The 21152-nt window shown below is 37.2% G+C and overlaps 1 protein-coding gene across 4 annotated transcripts in view; it reads left to right on the top strand.

The window, feature by feature from the left end:
* The window catches only part of NELL2 (neural EGFL like 2), a 324406-nt gene that overhangs the window by 281874 nt on the left and 21380 nt on the right, over positions 1-21152 (top strand). For all 4 annotated transcript variants that reach the window (XM_036067593.2, XM_036067591.2, XM_036067594.2 and 1 more), the window contains one exon: positions 18385-18525. In XM_036067593.2, coding sequence (XP_035923486.1) covers positions 18385-18525 — 141 coding nt within the window. The remainder of the gene's footprint in view (positions 1-18384; positions 18526-21152) is intronic.

Here is a 21152-nt window from a genome sequence, read left to right as displayed (position 1 = left end):
TCTTGATTTGGGCTCAGGTCATGATCTCAGGGTCGTGAGATTGAGCCCCACTTCGGGCTCTGCACTCAGTGTGGAGTCTGTTGGAGATTCTCTCTCTCCCTCTCCCTCTGCCCCTCCCCCACCTCTCTAAAATAAATAAATAAATCTTTTTAAAAAATTAAAAGGACAGGCTGTAATGGATATTATTCATCTACCTCATAATGTTGAAGAATGAAGAGACATGTGGGAAAGCAAACCAAAATTACCACTCTACCCCTTTGATAAAATTAATCTTCTGGAAAATTTTACATTTTCTGTGTCTGAAAAGGTTATCAAACTACATGTAGTGAGCAAAATACTTAGTTAACCTAGTTAAGTGATAAAAGGTAATTTTTAAAAAATTGAATAACTTTGCATTTCAGACTTCACCACATACATAGTATTAAAAGTAATATCCCAAGGCTCTGCAGTGTGAATCCCTGGTTATTAGCAAACAGAGCAATCATTTTCTGGGATCAGTCTCCTCAAAGTATAGGTAGAGATGCTTACATGTGTGACCTGTGTTTTCCTGAGCCCCTCCAGTTTGTGTGTTCAGGATAATTTCACTTTCTTTGAAGGGATTCTAAGAGATAGTGTTCCAGACGAGTGCTTTGTCTTATGAGTAATCAAAACTTTTGCTTTCATTTGCTTCTTTTTTATCTGGTGACTTTAACACAGTCATTGTGGGCTTCTCCATTTCAAGTTGGGCATCAGGTCCTATCTATGTTACCTTCAGATAGTCTTCTGGCTCTTTTCCCACACCTAGCATCATCTCCTCATCAAACCCTTTCCTGTTTTTCCAAACACCCAATCCATCTGGGATTACCTTTTTGAATTTTTCAGACTTTGCTGCTATTTACAAAGTGAGTAGCTCAATTTTCTCTGTGTGAGCTGGGGATGGGAACTGGGAGGGGGGGGAGGAGGGGAGAGAAGACCCTTAGGAGAGGAGAAGGCCATTCATAGAGAAAATGGAAAGGAAAGGAACCAGGGAGCACATATACTAATACATCCGGTTAGGGGCACCTGGGTGGCTCAGATGGTTAAGCGTCTGCTTTCCGCTCAGGTTGTGATCTCCAGGTCCTCGGATCGAGCCCTGTGTCGGGCTCCCCGTTCAATGGGGAGTCTGCTTCTCCCTCTACCTATCTCTCCCCCTGCTTGTACTCTCTCTCTCTCCCTCTCTCTCAAATGAATAAATAAAATCTTTTAAAAAAATACATCAGGTTGTAATCCTACTACACCAGTCTTTCTTGCTTGCTACATTATGAGCTTCTCAAAGTCAGGTCCTATATTCTCTCTATTCGTATCATCTCCAGGGTCTACTAAAAAACAGGTTCTCAGTCAAACTGATATAATGAATGAATAAATTAATTAATATAAATGTGGACATACATGTCTTATGTATTTTACATATGCTTCTAGAAAAAATAACATCCATATTCAGGGGAGAAGAAATAAGAAAGCAGGGCAAATGATACATAGATTTCCCATGCCTGTGAACTTGAAAGATCTAGATTTCAGGTAGTTTATATGGGGTATAGTATTGAATTAGGGGAATATTAACAGCAATAACAAATTGAGCCAAAATGCATTATGGCCTAATCACAGTAGTTTATTTTTCCCATAACTGTCAAAGTAAGTGTTTCTGATTGGCAGGAAGTTTAGGAGATCAAATTCCTTCTCTCTTTTGCCTCCCCTACCCCCCTTTCTCCACTCTGTGGGACCTTGTTAACTGCATCCAGCCAGCAGAAGGGGAAGAAAGAAGGTGAGCCCAGCAATCCTGCTTCCTAAAGCATTGGCTGCTCATATGTCCCTGGCTGAAACTCAGGTATTCTAGGTGTGTGCCAAGCAAGAAGAGGAAATAGGTTTCTGTGAACTGTTGGCAATCTCTGACACAAATAACATTTTATAACTATTTTTATTCTTTCTAAGAATTTATCTTATTAGTGGGTTCTATTACTTTTTTTCAAAATAACAAGAAATTAAATATGTGGGTAGAGAAATTTACAGCAAATGAGATAGAATTCATCAATTAATTTTCCCTGCCTATCTAATAAATTTCACTGTCTTCGTTGAGGAATTTCTTTTGTTCTGTAGGCACAGGAGATATTAGAGGGTAAAGAATTACAGAGGCTGTCTCCATAGTTTAGGGAGAACATGCCATTAAGGCATAAATAAAGGTGATTTAACAAAGGTTTTTCTGTTTTTTAATCATTTGCTATAGGAAATTAGATGTGTAGAGTGCTTAATTTTATAGTTGTGTGTTACAGCTATTTTTGTGGATTATATTTGAAATAGTTCTAGTTAGAAAGTGGGACAAATTTAATATTTACAATTTAGCTTCAAAGTCCCAAATTTAATTGAAGCAGTTATTGTTAGCATAACTCTGAAAGAAAATACTGGTTAATCGGTTAATAAAATGACAGCTATCAGTATATGCCATATTCCTTAAATAGCCAAAAAAAAAAAAAAAAATGTGTAGCTTAATCTTTTAGGTCTGCCCCTCTGATGTTCTCTAAGTCCAAAGATCCTTCTTGCTTTGTGCTGGTCACTGTGGGCCTAACTTTGAAAGACCAACACTTAAGTTATGTTCCTAAGCCCACTACGGAACCATTTCCTTTGAAGAAAAACAATGGCTTAAATAAGTTTATTTCATTAATGCTCTTTCCATTGTTTTGAAACACTCATATCTGAATTCAGATGCTTCCCACTCATGACTCAGTCCTGTCTGTTGAGGATGAATTCATCAGAGGTCAACAGATATTTTCTGAGGCCTACTGTACACCAGACTGTGACCTACAAACAGAGGGATTCAAAGATGAATAGTGTAATATTCAGGCCCTCCGAGGGCTCACATTTGGAAACAATCTAAGTGTCCCTCAATGGACAAATCGATAAAGAAATTGTGGTATATACATACAGTGGAATGTTATTCGTCCATAGAAAGAAGGAAATCCTGCCATTTGCAACAACATGGATGGACCTTGAGGACACAGTACTAAGTGAAATAAGTCAGACAGAGAAAGACAAATAGTGTTTGATCTCACTTAGATGTGCAATCTCAAAAAACTGAACTCGTAGAAACAGGGAGTAGAATGGTGGTTACCAGTGGCTAAGGGTGGGGGAAATAGGAAGATGTTGGTCAAAAGGTACACACTTCCAGTCATAAGATGAATAAGTTCTGGGGATCTATGTGCAGCATTGTGGCTGTAGTTATAACAATACTATATTATATATTTGAAAGTTGCTAAGAACGTAAATCTTAAATGCTCTCACCACAAAAAAAGAAATGGTAGTTATATGAGGTGATGGAGCTGTTAGCTAATGCTATGGTGGTAATCATTTTGCAATATATAAGTGTATCAAATCAACAAGTGGTTATCTTAAACATACACAAAGTTATATGTCAATTATATCTCAACAAAGCTGTGCAGGAGGTAGGGGGGAGACTAACAGACACTCAGCTGACTGTGGAAGTTTCAACAGCAAGTGCAGCAGGATGACTAGAACCCAGACAATTTGGAAGGGCATCCTAGATAAGTAGGACTTGGGAAGAGCCTTGCAAATATGGTTTTGATGAGTCGAAGTAAGGAGATATGTATTCCAGAAAGAAGGAGCTTTGTAGGCAAAAGAATGAAGGCAAGAGAGTCCAGTTCCTGTGCAAGGAAGGCGGAAGGTCAGTACGAGTCTCAGAGCACACCATCTGCAGAAGATGAGACTGGATGGCCTTGGTCATCTTCTTGAAACATTAAATAACATGAAGGATGCATACGAGCTATTCTTCTAATCCATTCTGCTTTTATCTATAAACTCTGTATCTATTAATTATTTATAAATCATAAAAACAATGGAGTTTAATTTCAGAAGATTCATAAAATGAAGAAATATACAAAATAAAAATAACTTGTCATATTACCAATTGGAGATAACTGCTATCATATTCATGAATGAAATCCATGTTTACATACTGCAGTAATATTTTATTCTTCACCTTGATCCTGCCTTTTGTACGTGACATTTATCATAAGTGTTTTCTCATGTCATTCCTGATTTTCAAAAATGTTTAATAAGCTGTATAGCATTCCATTTTATGCATGTGCCATAATTTATTGACTCACTCCCTCATCACTGTACATTTAGATCATTTTCTTTGCTCTAGTAGCACAATACCGAAATAGTACAGATAAAGCTAGACTTCCAAATGCTTCGTGTTGCTGATGAATGCACTGAAGCTACCAGAAGGACAGACTTCTTACCCTGACTCTTTACAACATTGGAGCCTGCCTCTGAGCAGCAGGGGGATGGATTCCTGGGCAACATGTGTGCCGTGGAAGACTGCAAGTAGCTCGTGGCAGCTGTGTTCATATAGAGATTGTATTTCTTTGGGGTTTATTCATATCAGTTCTCTTATCATTAGATAAATTTTTAGAATCTGTGTGTGTATGTGTGTGGGGGTGTGTGTAAGTAGCGATGTGATAGAAACTGGATACAAAAGATAGATAAAAATCCTTGGCACTTAGTAGCCAAACAGCTGTCAGCTACTTTTCCTCTCCTACTCCCTAAGATAATCATAAAAATGTGAACTAAAGGATTTTTTTCTTTATAAAATACACTACCCAAGTACAGAATTAGTCTGAGTCCATAAGATCAGACACTCAGGACCAGAAACTGTTTGATCTAGCATTTGGTGTTGCCTTCATGATAACATTGGATTGTGTAACTGATCGGAATGATCCTAGAGAAATAAATTGTTAAAGTGAACAAAAAAATATAATTAGTCAGGAACAGGTTTGATTAAGTGACCTCATATTGACAGGACCAAACCGTTGCCATCAGTCTGCGTGGCCGAGGTTTTAGAGCACCATAAGAGAATAAACCTGTCTTTAAGAAACCCATAGTCTGTTCCATTTCGTTGTAACTGGAAGCAGTTATTGGTTTGCTCAATCACTTTCTTTTTGGTATTTTTTTCCCTTCAATTATCCATGTGGGAGAGATGTGATGTTTTGTCACCGGCTGAGAAACCTGTGTCAAGGCGGTGGGAGGTGCAGCAGAGATGGAAGCAGTGGTTATAAGAAAATGGTCTGCCACTAGATAGTCTGTCAGACCTGACACTTGCTCAAAGCCAATAGAAGCCATCCTTCGGTACATTTCGTGGTTAGGACAACTCAAAGCTGTATCCGAGGACTTCTTATTCAGATATATGGAAAACTGTAGTGTTCCATTTCTTTGATTATTGGCATCAGTGACCTCATTTGGCTCAAAGCAGTATTTCTTGTGATATAAGTTTGTTGGTTTGCAAATAAATACAGAATAGCTATTTTGACTGTCATCTTACTATTCCTGCCATGCCAGTCAAAGCTCATTTTCCTGAAAAGCCAGTAAGTGAGCTCATCAAAATGCAGAAAGCCTTTCTTAGCACTGTATTAACAATTAGAACACATGCAGTAAATTATTACACAAAGACTCTCTAGCCCTCTTATTCCTACTGGATACTTTGAGAAAAATCAGCTTCTTTCTTCTCCTTCTGGAAATAATCTTGAGGTAGATCAAGTAGGCAATCTAATCCTTGCTATTAGAAAGTAGCTCAGGGAAGCATAGGAATTAAGACTTCCCTGTTTTTTACCCTGATTAAGAGCAGTCTACTTATTATTGTAGAACTAGCAGATGATTCACACTCATATTATCGTGGGAGCCTAACTATAATGTCATCTAATATATGAAAAAAGCATTCCTATTTTAAAAGTAGGTACTTGATTACAGTGTAATAAATGAATAAATGTTTTAAGTAATTTGCTACTATTTGCAGGAATAAATAAGGAAGTTTCTGCTCAGCCATGTTTTACTCCGGTGGCCTACTCTTCACTGATCAGAGTTTCAGGGTGAAGTAATATATCTTTCCTGAATTCACATATTTTTTCATCTGTATTATTCCTTTAGGCCTCATGATATCTACTTTGTATCTGAGTTGTTTATGCTAATGCTATATCTTTTTAATTAGACTATGATCTCTTGAGTATATCCCCATAATATCTAATATCTGTGTTTTATATGATAGACATTTGATATGTATTTATTGAATGAATGAGTATGTTAAAGTATTTCAAGTCTCACATCATATACATTAGCTACCTTGTAAAAGGGATAGAAGCTGCAAAGATGTTTAAGCTTTAATAAAGGAGTTTTCAGAGTTTCTTTTTGTTAAATGCTTTGTTCAACTTGTTGCTCATACGTCAGAGGGAGTTTCAATGCTATGTTAAACCAGAAGTATTTATTCTTAAATATATATCAAGAAGCCATTGGCAGTGCTCCTTAGCATTGTTGACAGCCCTTTCTTCTCCCCTGACACCCTTTCCCTTGGTTTCTATCAGACTTGTGATCTTCCCACCTCACTGCTAGGAATTCCTCCTATAGTCCCTCTTTCTTTTCTACCTCCCTCATTTTCCCCCAAGGACTGCCCTTGGTTCTTTCTTGTCTCTCTCTAACCTCAACTTTAGTAGTATCATCCAGCCAGTTCTGATTTTTGTAGCATCTTGTGCAATCAGTTCTGATTATGCTCCCATTGTGTCTCCAGCCCTGGTATCTTTTTCCAGAGCTCCTGTCTCATTTTTCTCTCCATCTAAACGTCACTACTAGCAGAATTGCTATTCTATTATACTCAACATTTCTACAATGAAGCTTCTGAATATTCTGAATGTGTATTTTTTATGTATATGAAAGAAAATAGACATGTGGTTCAAAATCTCAAACAACATAGAACTTAGAATGAAAAGCAGTAGCTCCCTGACTTACTTTCTAGAAGCCTTTCTTAAAAGAAGTTCCTTCTCTGAACTGCAGAACCATAAAATGACTCAAAGACTATTTTCTTCTATTTCCCAAAGATGGTACGTGACTGGTACCATACCAGAGATATAGGAGAGCAGTTAATTTATGGCCTACACAGGATGACTTAAGGCAAGTGTAATTCTCTTATGAAAGTCCAGTTGACACAAGATGCTAGGAGGGACCACTTCTGATTCTTCTAGTATGTTCATAGCATGCTTTAATTAGTCAAATTTAGAAATTATCAATAACCTTCTTGCTATGAAAGATGAAGATTCGCCTCCCTATACCACCAATGAAATGGAACAGTTAATCTTCCATCTGCCCCTCATTCTCATGCAGGTTACCTTTCTGCCTTCAGCAATATATATTTTCACCTTCATTTTTTGTTTTATCTGCTCTAGATAGCATTTCTTGATTCTCCATTATGGAAAATAAAGATATTGCTTCTACTCTCTACCTCCATCTCCCAGCCTCTGTCTTCTCCTTTCTCCCACCTCCTGTCTTTTTCACATTATCAAGACTGATAAGTTCTATTCAGCAACCACAATGAAGTATCCCATGCTCTCACTAATTGATTAGGTCTAAAATTTGAAAATCCTTAGTGTTTACATTATTGTGACCATGCAAATATTATTTACTAGAGAGACAAGTAGCATATGTATAGTAATTCTTATCTTTAAAGCATTTTGTTTTGTTTTTTCCTGAAGTTTCTGATTGACAGTAATTTTTCTTTTATACTTTTATCATAAATTCATTATTTAAAATAAACTCTCCACCATATCTTCTGGCATATAGACTTCTGCATCAGTCTGCATTCAATCAGGAAGAGGGAGCAACTACAAGTATTATGGGAATAGGGAGTTTTATCTAGGAATTAAGATTTACACAGGTGTGAGAGGGTCTTGGGGAGTGAAGATCTACAAGGCTGCAGCCTGAGGATTTGAGAAACACTCACTTATTACTTCAGAATGACACACTAGAACTGGTGAAGAAGCCAGAGCTCATAGGAACCACTGACACTGATTGCCATGACTCCCCCCAAATAATGGCTCCTTTCTCACTTCTCTCTGGCAAATCTCAGGAGTTTCTCTCCTTGTTAAACACAGAACCATACAGAGAAAGGGCTCTGGGAAATGTAGTCCCCAGTCTTAGAAATGAAAAATGGTTTGTAACAGCATATATCCCCTATGGTTTTTTCCTAATATACTTCCCTTCTAAAATCCTCCCTGAATGGGAGATAGGATCAGAGCAGAGGTATGACACAATCTGACATATATTTTAATAGGATCATCTGGATGCTATGAATTCAGAATGGACTGTAGGAGGGAAAAATAGAATCAGGGATATTCATTAGGCTGTTATATTAATTCAAGTGAGAAATGATGGTGACATGGACTGGAATGGCAAGCATGAAGGTGGCTAGAAGTGGTGATTAGATTCTGGATATATTTTGAAGACATTGCCTGTAGGATTTTTGGATAGCTTTGGTAAGAGGAGTAAGAGAAAGAGAGAAATTAAGAATAAATCTAAAGTTTTTTGCCTGAGTAATGGGATGGTGTTGCCATTTGATGTGGTGGGGAAGACTTCAGAAGGAGCAGTTTGGTATCCAAGTGGAAACATTGAGTGAGAAATTGAATAACTGGGTGAGAAAACAAATGGGTTTGGGAGAGAAGAGAATGATCTGGGAGAAAGTGTGAATGAGGTAGTGTATTATTTTCCTAGGGCTGCTATACAAAAGTACCACAAACCAGGTGGCTTAAAATAACAGGAATTTGTTACCTTATAGTTCTGGAGGCTCCAAGTCCAAAATCAAGGTGTTATCAGGGCCATGATCCTTCTGAAGACTGTAAGAATCTTTCTTGCCTCTTCCAGCTTCTGGTAGCTCCAGAGATTTTTTTTAGCTTGTGACTATATAACTGCAATTTCTGCCTCCATCTTCACATTGATTTTTTGTATGTGTGTTTTTCTGTGTCTTCTCTTCTGAAAAGGACACCAATCATTGGATACAGGGCCCACCCTAAATCCAAGATGATTTTACATCAGGATCCTTACCTAATTATATTTGCAGAGACTCTATTTCCAAATAAGGTCACATTCTGAGTTCCAAGTAAACATGAATTTTGGGGGACCATTATTCAACCCACTACAGATAGTTTTTAGTGTATTGATGGTGGTTGGGTATTTAAAGCCCTGGTACTAGATAAAACCACTGTGAAGCTAGTAGAGAGAAAAGAAAAGATCAGAGAATAGATCCCTGGGGAACTCACACTTTTGGAGATTGAGAAGATAAGATCTGCAAAGAAGCCCAAGATACAGAGGCCAGTGAGGTAAAAAGAGAACTAAAAGTGGTATGTCCTTGCAAAATGAGGAAAGTATTTCAAGGAGAGGGGGATAAACTACTAGTAGGTCTTTCTCTGCCTTGATTTAAACCTTTATAAAATATTTTTTTTAAAAATACTACATGGACATAAACTTTCTAAGGAATTGTACATCCTAAAATATCTTTATTCTGCTTTCATAGATATTTGACAATTATGCTAAGTATAGACTTCTAGGGTCAAAATAATTATTTCACTCTGTTATAGCATGCAGTGCTACACGTGAGTAAAATGATGCTAGACTACTTCTCATCCCTTTATATGTAACCTATTATTTCCCTCTGGAAGATATTAAGATTTGTATTTTATACTTATTGTGAAATTTTACAGTGTGTATTTAGATGTGAGTCTTTGTTTTGTTCATTTGTGAGGCAGTGTTGTATATGGAGTAAGGGTTTGATCTCTGTATGTAGGGTGTCTGGTTCAAATTCCAGTTTTGTTTTTCAGTAGTCTTGGAGAAAATTACTTAAATTCTCTTAAAAATTACTTGCCTACATTTATTCCTCTTTAAAATGGGGAACATAATATTTCCTACTTCATGGGACAGCTGTCAGCACTAAGTGAAATATATAGGTAAATTGCAAGGAACAGCGTCTGCTACATAGTAAGCCATCAATAAGTATTGACTATCAGGTCACTATTCATTAATTGGAGACCTTGGTTTGGGGCCTTTTAATCTGAGGACTCTATAGTGAAGAGTTGTTATTGTTGTTTCTAAAGATATTTTTCTCCCATTGACTTTTCTGCTTTCTTGGTACGAATTTCGTCTTTAATCAGAAGCTGGACCTTTTAGGTTAGAGCTCTTTGCTTTTTTTCTATCATATTTTTCATCTATTTTCTATATGTTATACTTTTCAAGAGACTACTTCTACTTGATCTTCCAAGCCTTATATTACATTTTAAATTTTTTCAGCTATCGTATTTTTAATTTCCAAGAACTCTTCCTTATTCTCTGAATATTCCTTTTTTTTTATAGTACAGTGTCCTCTTCTTATGGATGAAATATTCTCTCAAATCTACTTGAAGATATTAATAAGAAATGTTTTAAGTTCTGTCCTATAAATTATTTCTGTTTCCTGCAGGGTCAATTTTTCTGATGGTATATCTTGATTTTTCTAATAACCAAGTAAATGTTATATGCTTTTCTTAAGTATTTATTGTCCCTTGAATTCACATTAATGTTTAAGAGTGAAAAAATAGAAAAACTGATTATGAGCTTTGATATGAAGTTTAAGTTTGTTGACTGGCAGACTTAAAATAGGTGCGCTAAAAGAGAACCAATTTTGTTCTGTTTTGTTTTTATAATTTGAGATCTCTAATTGCTGAAGTAAAGGGACTTTGTTCCAAAGGATGATAACTCCTATATTAGCTGCCCAGTTTCTTCCAGATATTTTATCTATTTTCTTTACAGAAGAACCATCCATTCTGGCTTTAAGGGTGATTGCTTTTTCTCAGCAGTCTGCTCAAGTGGGAGGAGGTGGATGGGTTGATTATTCATCAGTAGACTTTTAATTAAACCAGCTACTTTCAACTCCATGTCTCACATTAGCTTAACGTGGTATTTCACGTCTCTTTGGAATTCTTCAGGGAAAATTACTACCCTCATCACCTGTAGCACCCCATTACTACATATATATTCTAGGCGGTGTCTTCCTTTGCTCTGACTATACCACTTCACCTATATTCTATTTTCCAAGGAAAGACAAAAACTTACTGAATTTTCTTTTCTGCTGGTGGTGTTTTTCCTTTTGCCTTTGTTTATATAATCATCACGTTGTACACTTTAAATATCTTACAATTTTATTCATCCATTATATCTCCATAAAATTGGAAAAAATAAAATTGTTTTTTTAGAAAGGAAGGTAAAAACATATATTTAAGAATAAATCCTGGGAAATATGCATAAGACATCCTTTCAGAAAACTACAGACTATAAAAATTATTAGATAAAGAGGAAATATATCATGCATATGGATTAAAAGATTCAATAATGTAAAGATGTCAGATCAATCCATAGAATAATTCAGACTTTCCCCTCCCCCATTTTTTGTTTTGTTTGTTTTTTGTTTGTTTTTTGGTGAGAAATTCACAAAGTGATAGATGATAAGCTCAAAGAATCAAGATACTTTTGAAAAGCAGGGGGAAAAGAGAGGACTTTCTCCAGAACTGAAGTTATTCTAATTAAGTCAGAGTAATATTAGCAAATTTAGGCACCACACCCCACCCCTAAAGAAACCTAATGATAGTTGCTATTAAGGCAAAACAAGGAACACATAGGAGAAAGTACAAAAAACAATGAGCGCTAGGAGATCTAACATAGCCTTTGGAGTCAAGGAAGGTTTTCCCAAAGGAAATTAATTTTAATATGAGACAGAGACAGGTGAAAAATCGTTAACTAACTGGATAAGGCAATGAGAAAGAGAGAGGAGCATTCTAAGCAGTAGGGGCAGCATAGGCAAAGACTGAAGGAAAAAAAAGAAACACTAAGACCCCAGGAACCACAAGAAAAATCAGGTTGTCTTGATCGTCTTTCTCTGTATGGTATGTCCCCGGACATATGTAGTGTGAACTTAGCCAGTCTTACACCAACACAGGGAACATGAGAGGGCTTTGTACACTGACTGAAGATAAGCATTTGAGAAAAATATGCTTCCTTATCCCTATTTCCACTGTTTTTTCCCTCAAGTCTTTATTACCTTTTCTCCTAGATCATGATATACATCCTCATAAGGATATGAGACTGCCCCTAGTTTTGCCCAGTCCCATCTGTCCAACATAGAAGTGCTACCCTGTTCCTCCCGAAGTATGGCTTAGATCAATCACATCACTCTACCGATACTCTTCAGGGATTGTCCACAGAAGAAAAGACGTTCTCTGATCTAAACCCTACTTGTAAAACTATTTTCCTCTGCTCCTTTCCAAGTAATCAAATGACATAAGTGAGCATGCTTTATAAACTATTAAGGCTTTTTCAGAGGTGCAGGTGGAATTTATACATATTAATAGCCTGTATAAGCCAGGTACCACTCCCATGAGGCCTTGTATAGTTAATGGTAGGAAACAGCAAACTAGTAACAGAGAGAATTATTTCTCGTTCAAAACCAGAAAACTCAGAGAGATTTGGCAAAATATTCAAAGTTACATATCTAACAAGCCAAAGAGCTGGAATTCACTCACATTAAGATATACACTGCGATATCTCAAAGCGGAAGCTGTTTCTGCAAGTGTTGGTCTTGAGAAGCAGCCTAATGTGGGAAAGAGAGCACTGGATGTGGCAGTTGAGAGGGTTCAGGTCTATTGTGTGAGCTTGGGCAATGTATTTGTTCTCATGGCTTCTTTGTGACATAGGGGTAAGAATATCTCACATGGCTGTAGTGAGGACTAAATGATATGATGATATTAAGTGTTTTGTATTTGTATTAATGCTTTTCTGAGAGCAGTCATTAACTTCCTGATCATGAGCTATAACGTAATGAAAATAATTTTCACTAAATCTGTAATGTTATTACCCAACTTGTGAAGAGGATTTTATGGTTTTCCAAGTTTATTTACATATGTTGTCCTGTTTTATTTTCAAAAAAATTAATATGAAAACAATCAGTCTTATGAAAGTTTGGACAATATTTTATATCCTGATCTGGTGTAGTTATTAAAAACAACATAATGCTTAAATGAGTTTGCATTCCTTGAACACTCACATCTAAATGTTAAAAGCAGACTCCCCAGAAGCTCAACAAGAGACAGAGGGAAATGACCTTGTGATTAAAAAAAAAAATGCTGCAGATAATCTAGAAAACAAATAATCCACATGTGGGTAATCAAGAGTTGATTAATTGTTTTCAGGATGTTTAATTGCCTGCTGTTTATCAATATAATTTAACTGCCAGTGCACAGGACAGTGATATAAATAGTCCAAGTACTATTTTTTATGAGAAATGATGTCAGGTTTTTATTAATGATAAAGAGGATGAAAGACAGAACTCTCATTATTTGACTTTGCCATTAAAAATAATGTGCTCATTTTAAAGAAGAACTGGATTTTCTTTTCTTCTGTATAGAGTAGCAACTAATCAGTTTCCTCTTAGCTTAAAAGAGAGCAGGTTAAAGTAATGAGCAGGGTCTGTTTTAGGCATGGGTGATTCTAGACATTTGCACATTTTTATTCTTAGTTATGTTATGATAGAAATAACTTTTACTGTGTATGAGAACAAAGTTGCTTATAACTCAAGTGTCTCATTCTGTAACTATATTTAATTTGACAAGGAAATAATTTATCATTCTCTGAAGTGACCCTTTAAATGCTGATGGCAACAGCCATTTTCAGTTGAAAGCAGTGGTCCGTGTGACATTCTAGAAGGCATCCATTCTTGTGTTGTCATACCTGAGGGAGACAAAGAAAACAAGTCACTGACAAGTGTGAGCTTTTTTTTATTCATATCTTTTTCTTTCTTGTTTTTCTGCTCGTTGGTTTGTTTTTAATGATCGCCTCAAAACATATGTGCTTTCTAGAAAATCTATCCTCAACAGTGCCTTCCACTTTTATTATCTAAGTCGATTTTGGTCCCTGGAGTATGACTACTGTTCATGACTGCTGTTGGATGGCTAAATATTATTTGGAGTTTGGATTCTCTGTGCTCTGGGACAGCATTTTAATATCATCACTAGCTGACTGTTCTAAATGTTGCTACTGAGGAAGTTTTAATTGTCCCTAGGGAACTGGGAACTAGTTCCTTTCTAAGACAGAATATGTAATGAAATCATGGGTTTTCATAAAATGTATTTTTAGTTTTCTATATAATGTACCTACAGAGTACAGAATTAAGATCCTTATAATCAAGACTAAATCATATGAGCTTATACATTCTGTACTAATCTTTTTGAATACTTTTATTCAGTTCGGAATGTAATTTGTTCAAACCTGGTAGTTCTCATTTGGAATGAAATAATAACATTTTTCTCTCCTAAGTCTGCTGTTCCCTGTGTATCTAACTCAATTAGATAATGCGAAGTTTGGGTTTTAGCTGACCAAAAGAAAATAGCCAAGAAATTAATTCTTTGAAATTTTGTCTTTACTGTTTTCTATATGAATCACAATATATGCATATTTGAAAATGCGCAGCACAATATGTGTGTCATTTATATGTAAACCTCATAGTAATATTCAAATTTGTGTATAGATAAAATATACTTACTTTTTTTTTTAAGATTGTATTTATTTATTTGACAGAGAGAGAGAGAAAGAGCACAAGCAGGGGAAGTGGCAGGCAGAGGGAGAAGCAGACTCCCCGCAGAGCAGGGAGCCCAATGCGGGGCTCTATTCCAGGACCCTGGGATCATGACCCAAGCTGAAGGCAGCTGCGCTTAACCGACTGAGCCACCCAGGCGCCCCAAAATATACTTACTTCTTAAATTGTGGATCACATCTCCATTCTTCACTTACTAAATATTTACTGAATAACTAAGAACATACATACCATCAAATAGCTTACAGATGAAGCTGTTTGTTTTAGCTTTGGCTTTAATTAGAACCATGAACCAAACAAACATGCCTTCTGGTGGGAAGTGCATACTTCAGTGATTCAAGCACACTCATTTTCTGCTGACTTTCACCAAAGCAGAAAAGTTTGCATACACAAATCAATATTAGCAGGAACATGAAAGAGTAAAATGAAGTACTACATATTATCTGGCTAGTTTTTCTTCACTATCCTAAATAATAGCAAGTATATAATTTGAAGCATGGCATAGACATCCTAAGTATTTTATAAATTGAGTCATATTTTAAAGGAATTAAGGTATTTCACTACATGAAGAATTACTCAGCAAATCCTTCTGAAATGTGAATAATTGCTCCATACTGTATTTTGGTGTTTTCAAAACTTTAGCCATTTATATACCAGCTTCATCATTTTTGTTATATTTGTATAATGTTTATACCAATATTTACTTAATATTGTTTCTGTAATATCTCTCACTTTTTAAATTTAAATATAATGTCACCACAGTACTATTAGTATCACTTGCTATAAATGGAAAAAATTCAGAAATATAAATACATAGCCATTAAAATCCTGTATTATCACCTAAATAACATGCCACTGGTGCCAGACATATGACTTGTTGGGAATCACTGTCCCATATGATTGTAAATTCAGATTTTTATAAGTTTAATTCTCTTAAAATAAAGCACAATTTAGATGTATATTAATCTCAGTGAGGGCAGAAGTTATTTCTGCTTTGTGCTTCCTTGTTTCCCCAGTACTTAGTACTTGGCGCATAATAGGCATTCAATAAAAACTGAATGGCAAATTAATGAGTAGTGCATATATTTGCATATTCATCCTCTAAAATACTACTTAGTAGTAATAAATAATAACACAAACAGGAAATGAAAGTACATTTTTTAAAGAAAGGAAAATACATTTTGTGCAGCATATGTTTGTATCCCCAGTCTTTAGAACACGAAGTAATATAACACGTAGCATTCTTTTTTTTTTTTTTAAAGATTTTATTTATTTATTTGACAGAGACAGTGAGAGCAGGAACACAAGCAGGGGGACTGGGAGAGGGAGAAGCAGGCTTCCCGCTGAGCAGGGAGCCCGATGTGGGACTCGATCCCAGGACTCTGGGATCATGACCTGAGCTGCAGGCAGCCGCTTAACGACTGAGCCACCCAGGCGCCCCTAACACATAGCATTCTTATTAAACTTTAATGAGCATGTTTGTAGCTCAGGTAAGGGTGCCGCAATGTACAAGAGAGAAGTGGGCACAAGGCAGTAAGGAGCAGGTCTAGTGATTGGGAAGAGTGAGGAGAGAAAGTAAGTGAGAAGTAAAAGTTGAAATATATATCGATGTCGTGAGATCCAAGCTAACCCCACAACTGTGTTCAGGCAATAAAAAAGGACTAAGTTAAAGGCTAAATATACATGCGAAAGTTGTTTCAGTGGAGAAGGATCTGTTCCATTAATAGTTACTTACAAATCATCAACACTAATGACCAGATTCTTCTAAAACGAGATGCTCTACAACATCCCCCTCATGGACTTTCTTCCAATAAACTCACTTCTAAAGCTGAAATCCCAACCTGTTTTCTTTTGTCCCTGCACTTAAGAAATGACATAATCAATTTTCTGCATCATTTGGGCTAGAAGAAAAGACTGTATTAAGCTGAAATGAGCATAGCATTTTAGCCCCATTTATAATTGGAGATTCATCAGTTAGGGTGGCACCTGAAATACAAATAGGCTGTTTCATAAAGCCTAGGAGGCCTCCGTAAATGGAAGCAATCCATATCAGCTATTTGTCAAGAAGTCAGTGGTTAGCTGATTTGACCACTAACAATTATTTTGACAATAGGAATTACTGACAGTAGGAACTAACTCTTCAGAAGAGGAATTACAGAGGCAAAAGCATTCTTAGTTCAGAAATGATGTTAAAATTTTGCAATGATATTATATATATATAATATATATATAATATATTTACCTAATATATATTAGGTAATAGGCCAAGCCTATTACCTAATCTAAGAGAATGGTTTGCACCTTGTTTTAGTGAAGGGACTCTGGGCTTGTCAGGAAGTAAATGAGTGATGACTTATTTCTCTTAAAAAAAAAAAAAACTATTTATTGATTTATTCAAAAAAGTTGTCTCTTCCAAAATTGAATAGAGAAAACGAGAAATTTAAAAAAGAAAATGAAAGGAATATATACTTCCAAGAATTTGGAGTTAAATGAGACTGAAGTAGGAAGGAAGTAGATTCTTTGGAGCTGAAGTGGACTGTCTTCAGCTGAGGGAAGACTCTAAAAAGCAGCAGGCCTTCCCTTCAACATGAGGGACACCGTCATGCCTGGTCACTGCAGCAGGGACTGAGACGAGGTGTGGGAAGCATATAAGAAAGGTCTATCCGATGTTGGTGAGTGGAATCTTTAGTCATGGCAGAGGGCTGTCAAGATCGAAGTAGGGTTCATGTGGATACTTTTGGCAGCTCTGATGATGTGCTACCATCTTATCATTTATGAGGCTCTGAGTCAATCAGAGCACCCAGAAGAAGGGGCACTCTGTAAGGCAACCCCAGGAATTACTTTTTCCTCTATGAGCAAAGGAAGAGACTTGGATTGGTGCTGGATATTCTCATCATTAACAGACTGAATGAATAAACCCATAGCATCAGATAAGATTTTTAAATGGCAGCATGCCATTTGACCCAAAAAGGAGAATAAAGGGCTCACACTATTTGGGAGTAGTAATAAACCATTGGAAGAAATATGTGAGACTGAAGATACCTAGCTCTTTTTGTTTAGACAGTTTTCCCGATTTCAGCCTGTGTCTGCTTGTAGGAAGGAACACACACCTGAAAGTCAGGTGACCTTGGTTAAATCCCATAATTTCCTTTTGCCTCATTTTTCTTTCATATGTTCAATATGCTATCTACCTGGCAAGACTTTTTTTTTTTTTGAGGGTTGAATGAGGTAATATATGTGAAACCCATTAAAAAGTGACATCGATGGTATATATTCTCGAAAGTATAAAGCATGTTGCTATTGCTACTGGAGATGAATGAGATTTTAGTCAGGGTGGGTAGGTTATGTTTATAGTAGTAAAAGATCCTAACATCTCAATGGCTTAAAGCAAAAAGCTTGATTTCTTGCTCATACTCCATGTCCATCCCAACTAGGGGAGGAATATGCCCCACATCACCCTCACTCAGGGACTCAGGCTGATCTTTAGAGCCCCTGGAGACTGCCGGTCGTTGTGATGGGGAAGGGTACATGGAATCACAGGCTGCATCTTAAAGTGACACATGACACTTCCTAATTGGCTTCATGCATTCACATGGCAATCCTAGCTTGTGTCCAGAAGAAGAGCGAGAAATATATGGTGAGCAGCACTGATTGACCCTCAGATTGTTTCTCTTCATTTTACCCATTTTGGATGACTTCTGCAACAGAGAAGCCATCTAGCTGTCTCTCCTGTTACTAATACCACTACATTCTTTCTGTATAGCTTTCAACAACCAAGTAGACATTCTTGAGTTTCTCTTTCCTCAGTTTTAAGGATTTGCTGGCACTAAAACATCTAGTAGCTGTCTAGCAGAATATTTTTCATTTTGGGGCAGAGAAAAGCAGCAATTGTATAACATCCCGTTTTTGTTTTCTTTGCCAAACAGACATTGACGAGTGCTCTGATGGCTTTGTTCAGTGTGACAGTCGTGCTAACTGCATTAACCTGCCTGGATGGTACCACTGTGAGTGCAGAGATGGCTACCATGACAATGGGATGTTTTCACCAAGTGGAGAATCTTGTGAAGGTCAGTACAAAGAGAAGAACTAGAGTTTAAGAACACTTTTTGAACTTGAAGAATATGCAGTAAGGTGTAAGTAGTAGACATTGATCTAATGTTTAAGTTATTGGTGATTTTTGCTGTGTGTTTATACAAGGATGATTGGGAACATGTTACAATCTAACCTTTGCTTGCTAATTATGATAATTAATTGATCTTTAGATGTTTAAAATTTGTGACACTAAACCAGTTCTCTATGGATATTTACAACTGTTGAAGGGTGTTTTTAGAATGAAAAAACCCACAGCATCAGATAAGATTTTTAAATGGCAGCAGGCAAAAAGCTGACCCGAAAAGAACTAGAAAAACTAGATGAGGCAAGCAAGATAGAAGGAAAATAGAGGGAGAGGAAATATGATAATGATATGGCCAAGGATAATATTCACAGTACGTGCTACTCTGGGCTCTTCCTAACGTATCACTTGGCTGGCAAAGTAAGAGCTGTTTAGTGAATGTTGAATGTTGGATACAGAACGTTGGCTTCGGAGGAGATTTCAATCTCATAGGAGTGGAAAATTTAATCAGGTCATATTTAATTACTTACCATTAATTTTGAATTATTTTCAGTGAATTGACAACTCTGCCCCTCTGTAGCCCCTTGTAAAGGGCATGGTTTTTAGAAAGCAGGCAGGCTATACAAAGCCTCATGAATAATTGCCAGGGAAACCACCCAGACTGAAAGGATTTGCCATCAGAAGTTTGGCACAGGAACGGAACACAGAGCAAACCTCAAGAAGTTATAATTTTCTCCATTTGTATTTACACCTTCATAAATTAACAACCTGAGAGAATAATGGGACTAAAATGACACAGCAGTGAAAGCCTTGGAGAATCTAACTTAACAGTACTTGACACCTAAATGATAAGCTGTCTTTTATTCTTGGACCTCAAGGATTTTCACACAGAGAAAAGTGAAGCGGACTTGGGTGATGGATGTTTCCAGTGCACTTTGCACTTTGCTGGCAGCTGCAGAGCTCTGGGCCTTAAGCAGAGGGTTCATCTGGATTTTTTTGCATGGGAATGGAAATGCTCTTGCCTTACCAGGAGCTAAAACCTGGCATTTGCAAATAACCACTTAACTGTGGTCTGAGGGCTTTGCCTTGCCTTCCTGAATGTCCCGGAGTGAATCCTTCTGGCCCTGTAGAGAATGCCGGGAACCATGGATTGCTCATCAAGAGGCAAATCAGTGTGATTTTGCACTTCCCTGATAAACTACTTTTTTCAAGGGGAAGAAGTCTACTTTTTTTGTTTGTTTGTTTAAAAGTGCTACCTTTTTGTTAAGATTGTCTTTTACTTTAAGTTATACACACAAAGAATGAATATAAGCTGATTATCAGTAATTCAAGTCACACACAAATACATAGATTAAAGCTGAAAATGCATCTTAATTTCATCCTTCTCCTTCGCCATCCGTTCCGCTTCCCCAGGGGGAACCTGTGTTTCATTTTGCTCGGTACCCTTGCACACCCTTTCTGTGCATCAGAATGTGAAGAGAAAAAACACATACCTCTGCTGACTATCTCACTTTACATTTCCAGTGGTACTCGCTGTCTTTGAAGTTTATGACTGCAAATCTCAAGAGGGCTGTCTTAGTTATCTATTGATGCATAACAAATTACCCCCAAAACTTAGCAGCTAAAAACAACAAAAATTATCTGACAGTTTCTATGGGTGAGGAATCCGTGCACAGCTTAGCTGGAGGCCTCTGGGTTCACGGTTTCTCATGAGGTTGCAGTCAAGTTGTTGGTCAGGCATGTGGTTTCATCTTGCAGACTTGTCTGGGGTGGGAGTGGGGCGGGAGGCTCGGGGAGACTCTGCTTCCAAGATGGCTCATGTGCCTCTTGGCAGGCCTGGTTTCCTTAACACAGGAACCACTCCCCAGGGCTGCCTCAAGACATGGGAGCTGGCGTCCCCGAGAGTAAGAAATCCAAGCAGAGCCAGTGCTCATGGTCTTTTTATAACTTAATCACAGATGTGCCATTTCATCCATTCCTTGCATTCTGTTTGTTAGAAGTGAGTCAGTAGGTCTAGCCAGCCCACATTCAAGGGCATGAAGAGTAAATGGTGAGGTTCACTGGGGACTAGCTTATAGGCTTCCTCCTGCAAGGGCCATCCGCTTTACCCAGCATTCAAATTTTATCCCCTTAGTTACTTTCCCCTGCAACTCTCCAATACAGCCATTTCATACCTTCTCTAATCTTCTCAAATCTTAGGTACCACTTCCTTTCTCTTCATTCTGTTGATGGCCCTGCTGCTTAATTCACCGAGAAAACAGAAGCACTTTTGCCCCAGGAGCTATACTAGCTTTACTCTGATTTATATCTGTAACTGCTGCTTTCCCTTCCCTCCTGTTTCACTGAATTAAGTTTCATTTCTCCCATCAAAAATTAAACCCTCCATAGTACCTTACGACGCACCTCCTCTCACCTGCTTGAGGTCTTTGCCTTTGGACTATCCACTTTCTCTTCCATATGATAAATACTCTTTTTCTGCTGCATCATTCTCATCAGCATACAAACAGCCTGGAGTAGCACCCATCTTTAAAAAAAAATAAAATAAAAACAAGCAAAGGGGCGCCTGGGTGGCTCAGTTGG

The sequence above is a fragment of the Halichoerus grypus genome, chromosome 6 (genome assembly GCF_964656455.1).
Source record: "Halichoerus grypus chromosome 6, mHalGry1.hap1.1, whole genome shotgun sequence".
Lineage (NCBI taxonomy): Eukaryota > Metazoa > Chordata > Mammalia > Carnivora > Phocidae > Halichoerus > Halichoerus grypus.
The sequence above is the reverse complement of the archived record's forward strand: the minus strand, read 5'-3'. Positions and strand labels throughout refer to the sequence as shown.